Here is a 13,829-nt window from a genome sequence, read left to right as displayed (position 1 = left end):
TGAAGTAAAAATACATAGTTTATCACTCAGAATTTTTATTTATTATTTTGGCAAAAATTGCTATTTTACTGTTACTATTTTTGAGTGAATCTTTAGATTTTGCATCAGTTTGATTTTTGAAATGTCAATTTACTAATTATTGCTATTTTGTAAGCTGATAATTGCTAAATATTTTATAATTTCAGGTCTTTATGAATAATACTACTGATGTTTAGCAGTATCAATGGTTACACAATATATTTTAATAAAACTAATTTTAGACATCCACAGAAGAGACTGCTGTTAATTATGTTGTTCCTAGTCACTTTTATGTTAGTGATTTTGTTTCTTAATATTGATTTCTAGAATCATCCAAGCTCCAATGAGTGATAACCATTTCTCTGATAGAAAAATTGGTATTCACTTGTGCGTTGTATGATAGTAACCACCTACTCAGTGGCTAACAGTTGGAATACAAATTCTTTCTTTAGATTCATTAGCAGGTTTATGAAGTGCAATTGTAGTTCTTTTCCTTATGGCCTAGTTTTTAGTATTTGCCAACATTTGGAATTTTGAACAGTTATACTGTGACATGGGCGGTTTTGCAGTTATAAATATGAATATATAAGTAAGGACAATAAGCTGTCCCCTTTTTATTTCAGAAATAAAATTGTACTGATATTGCATAGATTATACTTTTGCAAATAATAAAGTTGAACTTCATTGCTTAGGTTGACTCAGTCATATCAATAAAACAAATTAAGAAATATTGCTTCAGCCTAATGACTGAGATATATTATAATGCTTTACTTACAGAACAAATTTGGAACTTGAATTAATACATCGAGGAGGCAATTTGTGTTCAGGGGGTGCAAGCACAGCTGGCAAAAGGTCTTGTTTAAGTAAGTATTAAATGGTGCTAAAATTTTCTATTTATGTCTTTTTTGAAAGCATAAACAGACAAAGTAATCTTTGATGTATTTTTAGATTCTTTTTATGTTGTATATAATCAGTTTTAATAGTGATTATATGCTTTAAATGGTTAATCTTGTACTTAGAAAAAAATCATATGAATATTAGCTCTTTCTGTACTGTGATTACTCAGTAAATAAATGTCATGCTAATTGACCACATTTACACTGGTTCTAAAACAATATGTTATTCTCAGCTATAAAAAATTGTTCTTGAACTAAATTTTTATTTTAAAAAAAATATATTTTATTGATTTTTTTACAGAGAGGAAGGGATAGGGATAGAGAGTTATAAACATCGATGAGAGAGGAACATCGATCAGCTGCCTCCTGCACACCCCCTACTGGGGATGTGCCAGCAACCAAGGTACATGCCCTTGACCGGAATCAAACCTGGGACCCTTCAGTCTGCAGGCTGACGCTCTATCCACTGAGCCAAACTGGTTAGGGCGAACTAAATTCTTTAAAAGAATTTTCCCATTGTGTGCATTTAAGAAAATCTTTTCATAATGGCAACTAGTATTGCCTATAGATTCCTCTATATATCTGCTATTAATTAAGGAATGCATTTATGTTGTATTTTGTTATACGTGTTAAAACCTATTAAAGTTGTATATGTTTGCTTTTATTTAAGAATATACTTTATATTGTAAAGTGGCATGATTCTTTAATACTTTTTGTAAGGGTATAGTTGAAAGAAGTGTCATTTGGAACTTAAAGTAGATTTTTCATGAACATGAACTTGAAACCTGGGTATGTGCTCTGACCGGAAATTGAATCCAAGACCCATCAGTGCATGGGAAGATGCTCCAACCAACTGAGCCACACCTACCAGGGCTGTTATTTTTTCCTTCAGGTTGAATCAAAAGATGATAAATAAAGTAAAAGTTCAACCTAAAAAAGATGTTGGGGAAAATATTAAGTAAAGAAAAATACTTTACCTAACTGATTTATATGGTTGTTATTGTCCATATTATTCAGGGTAGGGTATTGAAGATAATAGTAAATTTTGGTTAGGAAGAGACCACAATAGTGAGAAGCACATGTTGTAAAGCTGTGGCATAAAGCCCAGGAAAAGTAGGTCTATGACAGATGAGGAAAAGGAACCATTCCTGTTAAGATAGACTATAAGGACAGTCCAGACACTACTTGAAATTATTTAGATATATTTCAGAATTTAGCTTAAAAGAGAGCATGAAGTAGTTGGTACTTAAACCTGGTGAATTATAAGAATAGGAAACATTCCTTTATGGATTCGACATTTTGTCTGAATTTTGTTCTGGAAGAATTTTATAAACTTTCTAATTACCTTTTCTTTAACTTATTTAGATCAACTGTTCCATGTATTAGCCTTGCACATGCGGCTTTATAGCATTGATTCTGAGTTTAATCCCTGGAGAAAGCTTACTCAGTTAGAAGAGATGAATTCACAGTAAGTATTACTGAAAGATTAAAGTTAATTAAAACTGTTTTTGAAAAATGCAGATAAAACGTTCAAATGGATGTACATAATAGCTGGTTGTGCCTCTTTTTATGTCAATTGATCAGTGGGTTCAGGTAGCCTAAGCCTGATCCCTCCATTGTAAAGTTCCCCATCAGCCTTTCATCTAATGATTTTTGCAATCCCTGATGATTCTTGCCTTAATCTGATATTTCATTAGATGCTGCAAAATAGTGATTTTAAAAAACCTTTCTTCGGTTGTACTAGGTCAGGGGTGGGCAACTTTTTTGTGAGTGCATGCCAAAGCCAGCAAAATCTCTGACTCAAAATTCTTCTGCATGCCAACCCTAATTTTTTGAGAACATGTTACTCCTACTCAATATCTCTTAAGGTGTACGTATGTGAAGAACCTTGAAGAAATAATAAAATTCATTCGAGCGACAAAAACACAGTATATGATGATGAAAAATACATTTATTTTTTAATGTATACATGTACACTGATAGTCCGACAGAAAACTTTATGACTCCATTTGATATTATCAGTGGGACTTTTGCTGCTGCATCACTGATGACAGAGATTTTACATCAGGTTTATATTTCGTGACCTTCAGAGATATGCACAAGCTACTACTTTCATCCGTCAGGCTACTCCTATTATGAGACTTAACAAAATTCATCACTAAGAACAAAGATTCACAAGCGTATGTGGATGAAAACATGGAGAGTAACACTGTTGCAAAGTTTTTTAAACAGAAAAAATTTCCTGGAATGGCATTCCAAGTCCTTAGTAGTTCATTTTCGACACTATTGAAATTGCTCTTCTCCTCTCTCGTCAATCCATGTCTATGGTCTTTAAGATAACTTGTTATGTAAAATTATTTATTTATCTAAGATGCACCTACACTGAATTTATCTGAAAAATAAAAAAGTCGATATTAAGAAAAAAATTGCAAATGGAAGATTTTAAGAGAGGGTTTCGCGTGCCAGCAAAAGTTACTGGCGTGCCATGTTTGGCATGCATGCCAGGGGTTGCCCACCCCTGTACTGGATGTTGGATTTATAGTATAGATGGCTCTGAGGAGGGGGAAGCGTAGTCTTTATGGTGAATGATGATGGTTAATTGACTATTTATATGAGAAACAATTAATGTTGACCCTTACCTCATACAGAACCTGTTCAGATTTTGCTAGTTGTTTCAGTAATATCCTGGGAAATGCAAATGCAATGCAAAGACCATTCAAAATCATGCTTGTGTTTAGTTGTCATGTCTCTTTAGTTTCCTTTATCTGAAATTGTTCCTGACTTTTTCTTTGTATTTTATGACACTGACTTCTTTTTTGAAGGGTTTAGGCCAATTATTTTGTAGAATTTCTCAAATTATTTTTGTCTAATATTTCCTTGTAGTTAGAGTCAGGCTATAAACTTTTGGCAGAAATACCACAGAAGTAATGTGTTCTTTTTACTGTGTTATATCAGGAGGCACATGCTGTTGATTTGTCTTGTTATTGATGATAGTAATTCTCATCATTTGGTTAATGTGGTATCTGCTAGGTTTTTTCACTGTAAAGTTATTTTATCCCTTGTAGTTAGTATCTGTGGGAGATCCTTTGAAGTTATGAATACATCCTGCTACTTCTTCAAAACAAAATAAAATTGTGTGTGTGTGTTTTGTGTTTATAGACAAAATGAGCAAGCTGTAAGTATTTTGCATATTATGGCTAAGGAAAATCACTTTTGTTCATATTAGCTAGTGATTTTCTTTCTTAGCTAGACTTGCATACCCAGGGATAAGGATGGTGTGCATAAACTATTAGCATACCTAATTCTCTGAGTCTAAAGATGTTCAGCAAATGAAAGATTTCTTAAATGTAGTATTGTTGAATTAAAAGTTGAAAGAGAAGCCCTGTCCGGTTTTGCTCAGTAGTTAGAGTGTCGGCCTGTGGACTGAAGGGTTGCAGGTTCCCCAGCCAATGGGGATGCATGCGGGAGGCAACCAACTGATGTTTCTCTCTCTCTCTCTCTCTCTCTCACTCTCTCTCTCTCTCTCTCTCTCTCTCTCTCTCTCTCTCTCTCTCTCCTCTCATTTCCTCCCTCCTTCCACCTTTCCACTTTCTCTAGAAACTAGTGGAAAGGATATCCTCAGATGAGGATTTAAAAAAATATATTGAAAGAACAGACATAGGTACTATGCTTTCCATAATATTGATTGCTGGGTTGTATTCTTTTTAAGCCCTAAGATAAATACCCATTAGGATAGTAGTAAATGCTGTGAACACTTATCTAGTGCTTATTTCATGGTAAGGCATTTTTGTACTTTGTGTGAATAATCTCATTTTATCATCACCATAACGCTGTACACTAGGTACCATTGTTATCCCAGTTTTTACATATGAGGAACCTGAGGCTTAGAAAAGTTAATTAACATACTCTTTTGGGATATACAGCTTTTAAGGACTAGAGCTGGTATTTGAATCCCAAACCCTCTGATTTCAGAGCCTAACTTCTTAACTGTTAGTCTACAGATCTGAGGAATTTTCAGTATGGTTCACTAGTTCACTAAGTTGTAATACTAATAATATCACCTGTTTTATATCTATAATATTATATTTTTAAGAATTGAAGTATCTTTTCCTGTTTTCTCACTTTTAATACTTATTCATCAAATTCTATGTCTAATGATATAGATTTCTCATATATGCTTTTTCTGTAATCCTCATGAAAATTATTTTCTTATTTCCTTTTAATTTTATTGTATTAACAATCATTTGGTTTAAGAAAAAATAATGGGAAAATTAGGCCTATTAACACTAACCCACCCATTTTCTCTTATCATCTGTATAGTTAATAGTAGTGTACAGTTTTTATAATCTAGATTTTTTTAAAGATTAGCTAAAAACTTTAGGAGTTAGAAACAATTACATATTTTAAAAAATTATCTTTATTGTTGAAAGTATTACAGATGTCCCCCTACATCCCACTCCCATCCCCTCCCCAGGTCTTCACTGCACTGTTGTGTGTGTCTATGAGTTATGCATATGTGCATATAAGTTCTTTGGTTAATCTGTTACCCCTTCCCCTTCTTCACTCTGAGATTTGTCAGTCTGTTGCATGTTTCCATGTCTCTGGATCTGCTTTGTTCGTGAGTTTATTTTGTTCATTAGATTCCACATGTAGGTGAGATCATGTGATACTTGTCTTTCTCTGACTGGTTTATTTCGCTTAGCATAATATTCTCCAGGTCCTTTCATACTATCTCAAAGGGTAAGAGAACCTTATTTTCTACTGCCACATAGTATTCCCTGGTGTAAATATACCACAGCTTTTTTATCCACTCATCTACTGATGGGCACTTGGGCTGTTGCCAGATCTTAGCTATTGTAGATAGCACTGCTATGAACATAAGGGTGCATATATTCTTTGTGATTGGTGTTTTAGGATTCTTAGGATATATTCTTAAAAGTGGGATCACTGGGTCAAATGGGAGTTCTACTTTTAATTTTTTAAGGGAACTCCATACTGTTTTCCACAGTGGCTGTACCATTCTGCATTACCACCAGCAGTGTACTAGAGTTCCCTTTGCTCTACATCCTTGACAGTTCTTGTTTGTGATTTGTTGATGGTAGCCATTCTGGCAGGTGTGAGGTCATACCTCATTATGGTTTTAATTTACATCTCTCTGATAATTAGTGACTTTGAGCATTTTTCATATGTCTCTTGGCCATCAGAAATAATTATGTATTTTAAATATTAAGCATTTAAAGGATAATTATCACAATGATGTTATTAAACCCCACAGTCAAAATCTATGCTTCTCTTTCAACAGTGGGGTGAATTAATTAATTAATTAATTCACTCATTCATTCATTCATAGTATGTGCCTACTGTGTGCCAGGAAAATCCATTTCCATGTCCTCAGAATGATTGTTTTTATCTTAGTAGCCAACAAGCTCCAGTTTATTATTTTTACATTTTTTCTTATTATAAAAATTATATTTATTGTACAATGCTTAGAACATACAAAAATGTTGAAGATGAGAATGAAATGATCTAGAATCTTATAAACTATGTGTTATATATAGTTTATTACAATTAAATGAACTCATCAACCATAAAAATGAGAGCAAATATAGGGATAAATCATATTTTTCTGAGATATCCTCTTATACTTTTAACATTATGAGATATTTTTTCATTTTTTTATATGTACATATATTATAAATTTTAGAATACTCTTTGATTCATACTCTATCAGTTTTAGAATTTTAAATTAATATATAACAACCAGATTCCCTTATCATTAAAAATTCTTTAAATGATGTACCTAATTTATTTATTCATTCATTTCTATTGTTAATTATTTAATTTTTCTTTTCCCACCATAATATCAGATGATGTGTTAAGCAGTTCTTGACATGTTAGATGTAACCTAGAGCTATAGAATAACATGAAACTATAGAATAACATAATGTTTTAGATTATTTCAGTAATTTATTTGATAAATATTCACTGAGTGTTAGGAACTGTGTTGTACAGAGCAACATTGCTTCTCAGAAAGATTGTACCTATATAAACTTAAATTGTCGATCTAAGAATGTCCTCATTTCTGTCAATCTTGAATATTAGTGCTTAAAAATATTTTGGGGATAATTTGAGAGACAAAAATTGGGATCTCATACCCAACTGGTGTGGCTCAGTGGTTGAACGTTTGATTCCTAGTCAGGGCACATGCCAGGGTTTGGTGCTCAATCCCCAGTAGGGGGCATGCAGGAGGCAGCTGATTAATGATTCTCTGTTATCATTGATGTTTCTATCTCTCTCCCTCTCCCTTTCTCTTTCTGAAATTAAAAAAAAAAGGGGATCTTAAAGTAATAGAAATCTATATAACTTCTGGTGAAGTTAACTTTATATAAATATTTCATATTTATTAGCCATTTGTGTATAATCTGTGAATTACATATTTAGGACATCTGTATATTTTTCTGTTTGTATCTTATTTTTTAAATATTTCTGAAGGATTCTTTATTGATGTTTCTCTCTCCCATCAGTGTTTCTCTCTCTCTCTCTCTCTCTCCCCCCCTTCCTCTCTCTAAAGTCAGTGAAAACATATCTTTGGGTGAGGATTAAAAAAGATAAAAAAGGTAATTTTTTAGGCAAAAATTATGGCCCCCTAGCTTTTTCTTTTGAGATTTCTCAGTTGCTTATGAAAGTTTGATTTCTGATCCATAGGCATATGTATAAAATAGAAAATGAATTAGAAAGAAAAGATGTACAATACTGTCTGAAGTGATGATGCATTTTCTTTTAGGTTGGGAAATGAAGAACAACAGCCTGAGGTTCCAATTCTTTATCATGATGTTACATCCCTTTTGCTCATCCAGATTTTAATGATGCCACAACCCTTACGCAAAGGTATATCTTTATAATTCAGATTCTTAGATTATATAGTATATATAATGAATATCCTAATTGTAGCAACAAATGTAGCATTCATCTGATGGAATTATTTAAAGGTAAATAACATTGTTTTTTCTATTTTTAGTAAATAGTAATCATATATATAAAAAAAATGACAATGAAACAAAATTGTTTTTTCCCTTATAGGTCTATTTTTTTTTTTAGCTTTTTAGTCCATAATGAGCTTTTTTTTTAGCTTTTTAGTCCATAATGAGCTAAAGACATGGGAAACCACTCTGAAAACCTGTTTTAAAAAAATTAAAGTGATAATACAAAAATGTGAAAAATAAAGCAAACTTTCAGCCTTAATGGCTCCACCCTATTTACATGCATATACTAGTACATTTTAATATAGTAATATCATAGATTTATTCAAATGTGATCTCCCATCATTTTTAATTAGTGTTAATGTTATAATATTGATATTAATATTATACTACAAACATTTTAATTGCTCCAGTTTTTATTAGAAAACATTTAAACTATTCTGTCAAGTAATTAACTATTTTCCTTTGGTGGAAAACAGGTTTCTGTTTTTTTCTGTTTGTTTTTGTGCTATTTAAGTTATACTAGAAAAAACATCTGTGGGGTCTAGAACAAATATTCCAAAATTTTATAAGGAACCACAAAAGACCCTCAGTATCCTCAGCAATCTTGAGAAAGAAGAACAAAATTGGAGTTATCATACTACCTCATATTAAATTATACTACAAGGCTATTGTAAAAACAGCCTGGTACTGGCATAACAACAGGCATATAAATCAGTGGAATAGAACAGAAAGCCCAGAAGTAAATCAATGGTCAATTAATATTTGACAAAGGAGGCAAAAACATACAATGAAGTAAAAACAGTCTCTTCATTAAATGGTAAAATTGGACAGGTGCATGCAGAAAAAAATGCAACTAGACCACCAACTTATACCATACATAAGAATAAACTCAAAATGGACAAAAGAGTTAAATGTAAAGCCGGGAAACCATAAAAATCCTAGAAGAAAACATAGGCAGTAAACTCTCAGACTCTCTCATAGCAATATTTTTTTTTAAGTATATTTTATTGATTTTTTACAGAGAGGAAGGGAGAGGGATAGAGAGAGTTAGAAACATCGATGAGAGAGAAACATTGATCAGCTGCCTCCTGCACAATCCCCACTGGGTACGTGCCCGCAACCAAGGTACATGCCCTTGCCCAGAATCGAACTGCAGGCTGACACTCTATCCACTGAGCCAAACCGGCTAGGGCAATATATTTTTGTTAATATATCTCTTCAGGCAAGGGAAACAAAGGAAAAAATAAACAAATGGGACTACATAAAACTAAAAAACTTTTGTACAACAAAAGAAAACATTAACAAAATGAAAAGGCAGCCCACTACATATTTGCCAATAATAAATCTGATAAGGGATTAATCTTCAAATATATAAAGAATTTTATAAGTCAATACCAAGAAGCATAACAAACCAATTAAAAAATGGGCAAAGGATTTGAGTAGACACTTCTCTAAAGAGGACATTCAGATGGCCAATAGACGTATGAAAAGATGTTTATTGTCACTAATCATCAGAGAAATGCAAATTAAAACCAAAATGAGATATCACCTCACAGCTGTCATGATTATCATCAGTAAATCAACAAACAACCAGGACTGGCAAGGATATGAAGGAAAGAGAGGCCTATACACTGTTGGTGGGAATGCAGACTAGTGTAGCCACAGTGGAAAACTGTGTGGCGTTTCTTCAAAAAATTAAAAATGGAACTACCTTTTGGCCCAATAATCCCACTTTTGGGAATATATCTGAAGAAACCTGAAACACTAATTCAAAAGAATATATGTACCCCTATGTCCATGGCAGCATTATTTATAATAGCCAAGATTTGGAAATAACCCAAATACCCAGCAGTAGATGAGTGGATAAAAAAGCTGTGGTACATTTACACAATGGAATACTACTTGGCCAAAAGATAGAAGAAAATCTTACCTTTTGCTACAGCATGGAGAGACCTGAAAATTATTATGCTAAGTGAAATAAGCCAGTCAGAGAAAGATAAATACCATATGAGCTCACTTATATGTGGAATCTAAAAATGATTTAACAAATAAAATAGAAACAGAGGCATAGATACATAGAACAGACTGACAGCTTTCAGAGGAGAGGGGGTTGGGGGGCTGCGTGAGAAAAAGTTATAGGATTAGGCAAAAAAATATACTCTACACCAATAAAAGAGAAACATGGTAATTAGCATACGGCCGCTACCCTTCCCATTGGCTAATCAGCATATCCTTATGTAAATTAACTGTCAGCCAAGATGGCGGCCGGAAGCCATGCACTGAAGCGAACAGGGAGGCTTGCTTGTTCCAGTGACTGCGGACTCCAATGTTCCCCGCCTGACTTGCCGGCCTCTCAGCTGCAACTCTAAGAACTATGTTGCAAATATAGAAGCTAAACAAAACCCCAGAAACCGGCTTTCAGTCAGCCGGGCTTCAGCCAGCCAGACTGCAACATTGTATCAAATACAGAAGGTAAAGGCCAGAAACCTGCTTTCAGCACCGAGGCCTCAGAGCTAAAGCTGGCCCAGAATAGAAAAAAAAGAAAAGAAAAAAATGAGCAGTTGGGAGCTTTAGTCACCCTGAAAACGGCCCTCAGCCCCTCACCCAGACTGGCCAGGCACCCCAGTGGGGACCCCCACCCTGATCAAGGACACCCTTCAGGGCAAACCATCCGGCCCCCACCCGTGCACCAGGCCTCTATTCTATATAGTAAAAGGGTAATATGCCTCCCAGCACCGGGATCAGCGTGACAGGGGGCAGCGCCCAAACCCCCTCTTCGCCCTGTAGCTCTGTGTGTGACAGGGGGCGGGGCCACAACCTCCCTATCTGCCCTGCTCTGTTCGTGACGGGAAGGCGCCCCAACCCCCTGATCAGCCCTGCTCTGTGCCTGATAGGGGGGAGCTCCCCAACCCCCTGATCGCCCTGCGGCTCTGTGTTTGACAGGGTGCGGCGCACCAACCCCCTGATCGGCCCTGCTCTGTGGGTGATAGAGGGCGGCGCCCCAACCCCCCCCCCCCCCCACAGGCCTTGCTCTGTGTGTAACGGGGTAGAGCCATAACCTCCCTATTGGCCCTGCCCTGAGTGTGACAGGGTGCAGCACCCCAACCCCCTGATCCGCCCTGCTCTCTGTGTGACAGAGGGCGGTGCCCCAACTCCCCTATCGGCCCTACTCTGTGAGTGACAGGGGGGAGCTCCTCAACCCCCTGATGGGCCCTGCTCTGTGCGTGACACGGGGGAGCTCCCCAACCCCCTGATCGGCCCTGCTCTGTGCATGACAGGGGGGAGCTCCTCAACCCCCTGATGGGCCCTGCTCTGTGCGTGACAGGGGGGAGCTCCCCAACCCCCTGATCAACCCTGCTCTGTGTGTGACAGTGTACGGAGCCCCAACCCCCCTGATGGGCCCTGCTCTGTGAGTGACAGGGGGCAGCACCCCAACACCCTGATCGGCCCTGCTCTGTGTGTGACAGGGTGCAGCACCCCAACCCCCTGATTGGCCCTGCTCTGTGCATGACGAGGGGTGGCGCCACAACCTCCCCATCAACCCTGCCTTGAGTGTGACGGGGCGGTGCCCCAACCCCCCAATCGGCCCTATCCTGAGCGTGACTGAGGGTGGCATCGCAACCTCCCGATCCACCCTACTCTGAGCCTGACCAGGGGCTGCACCTAGGGATTGGGCCTGCCCTCTGCCACCCGGGAGCAGGCCTAAGCCAGCAGGTCGTTATCTCCCGAGGGGTCCCAGACTGCGAGAGAGCACAGGCCGGGCTGGGGGACCCCCCCCCTCCCCCCCGAGTGCACAAATTTTTGTGCACCGGGCCTCTAGTACTATAATAAAAGTGTAATATGCTAATTAGATTGGATGTCCTTCCGGACGACCATTTGAATGAAGCCAGGGCTGTGAGGGAAGCCCGGGTCCCGGATTCCGGGTTTTGGGTACCAGTGGCCAGAGGGAAGCCCGGGTTCCAGGTGTCAGAGGGAAGCAGGTGCCAGCAGCCAGGGGAAGGAAGGCCTATTCTTGCATGAATTTTGTGCATTGGGCCTTTAGTGTGTGTGTGTGTGTGTGTGTGTGTGTATGACACATAGATATGGACTATGGTATGATGATAACCAGAGGGAAAGGGGGGTGGGGCAAGGTGGAAGTGGGAAAGGTGGGATAAATTAGGAAAGAAGGAGACTTGACTTTGGGTAGTGTGTGCACAATGCAGTATGCAGATGATGTTTTGTTGAGTTGTACACTTGAAACCTGTATGGTTTAATTAAACAATGTTACTTTTGTAACATTTGATTGAAAGGAAGGAAGGAAGGAAGGAAGGAAGGAAGGAAGGAAGGAAGGAAGGAAGGAAGGAAGGAAAAGAAAGGAAGGAAGGAAGGGAGGGAGGGGAAAGGTTTTTATACATCTGTGGGTGTATAAAAGCCTTGTTACTGGAGAAGATATTGTTTGTGTGTACTTCAATTTGACCTTTGAAAAATATGTATTTTAAATAAATTTATTAAAATTGATTTTAGAGAGAGAAGAAGGAGAGGGAGAGAGAGAAACATTGATGAGAGAGAACCATTGAACAGCTGCTTTCTGCACAAAATCCTGGCATGTGCCCTGACCAGGAATGGAACCAGCGACCTCTCAGTGCATGGGATGACAATCAACTGAGTCACACAAGCTAGGGCTTAAAAAAATTTTTTTTTTATTGATTTTTAGAGAGAGAGAGGAAGGGAAAGGGAGAAAGAGAAACATTGATGTGAGAGCAGAACATCTATTGGCTTTCTCTTGCATGCCCCCTACTGGGGATCTAGCCCACAACCTCAGGCATGTGACCTGATGGGGAATCAAATCAGCAACTTTTTGGTGCATGGGATGATGCCCACCAACTGAACAGCATAAGATAAGAGAAGGAACACTGAATCTGATTGATGTGTGTGGATTCAAGTTCAGAATCCACACACATCATGTGCTTATTAGCTTTGTTACCACTGGCACATCCTTTTGAAGCTTAGTTGTCCAATTGAGACTGTTCTGAGGATTGAATGAGACATTTGAGGCAATTTTCTGTTATTAGGTATTTATAAGTATTAATTATGATTATTAAGCTACCATTTATTAAGTACCTAATATGTACCAAGCATCTTGCATTAATGTTACTCTTGTTTTTGCATTGTTATGGTTTTCATTGAATTTTAAAACTCAGAGTACCTAAAATATTGGGATTTATTTTTTTATTTTAGAAGTTCTATATTGTATTATTTTATATTATGTTATTATTTACAAGATCTATATCACATTAGAAGTAGACGAAGTACTGGTTTTAAGCACTCAGACTACCAGACATTGTTAAGTACATGATATCTAGTAGGGGATTTACCAAGGTTAAACAGCTATTCTGAGGTTGAGTGGCATTAGCACTCTGGTATTCTAAAACATACCACACCTTCCACTATGCTAAATGCCTCTCATTTACATATTCAGTGGATGAATAAGGGAACTTTGATTTCATAATTTCAGAACTGTTGAGTAGAAAATATATCACCACATTGTAATCTCATTTTATTGACTACTTAAATGTTGAACAAAAATCAATTACACATGCAAAGAAAGGCATATATTTGTGAAATTATCCTACATAATAAAAGCCTAATATGCTAAATGTCTGGTCGTCTGGGTGTCCGGTCAACCAGTCAAAGCGTAATATGCTAATGATATCTAAGGCTGCTCAACTGCTCACTATGATGTGCAGTGACCACCAGGGGGCAGACAGTCGACTGGTCGACCAGTTGCTATGAGGTGCACTGAACACCAGGGGGCAAATGCTCTGACCAGTAGATTAGCTTGCTGCTGGGGTCCAGCTGATCAGGACTGAGCGAGATGGGCCAGACACACCCTGGAGCCCTCTTGCAGTCCCTCTCCGGCCCTCCCCGGCCCCGATCGTGCACCGGTGGGGTC

At 37.5% G+C, this 13,829-nt stretch overlaps 1 protein-coding gene across 1 annotated transcript in view; it reads left to right on the top strand.

Annotated features, from left to right (window-relative positions):
- The window catches only part of UBR3 (ubiquitin protein ligase E3 component n-recognin 3), a 159,799-nt gene that overhangs the window by 125,957 nt on the left and 20,013 nt on the right, over positions 1–13,829 (top strand). Inside the window, exons 30-32 of the mRNA XM_070422781.1 lie at positions 796–881; positions 2,280–2,382; positions 7,699–7,802. Of these exons, the coding sequence (XP_070278882.1) occupies positions 796–881; positions 2,280–2,382; positions 7,699–7,802 (293 nt within the window). The remainder of the gene's footprint in view (positions 1–795; positions 882–2,279; positions 2,383–7,698; positions 7,803–13,829) is intronic.

The sequence above is a fragment of the Myotis yumanensis genome, unplaced genomic scaffold (genome assembly GCF_028538775.1).
Source record: "Myotis yumanensis isolate MYYU_CA2020_CCGP unplaced genomic scaffold, mMyoYum1.0.hap1 SCAF_8, whole genome shotgun sequence".
In the NCBI taxonomy this organism is placed as follows: Eukaryota; Metazoa; Chordata; class Mammalia; order Chiroptera; family Vespertilionidae; genus Myotis; species Myotis yumanensis.
The sequence above is the reverse complement of the archived record's forward strand: the minus strand, read 5'-3'. Positions and strand labels throughout refer to the sequence as shown.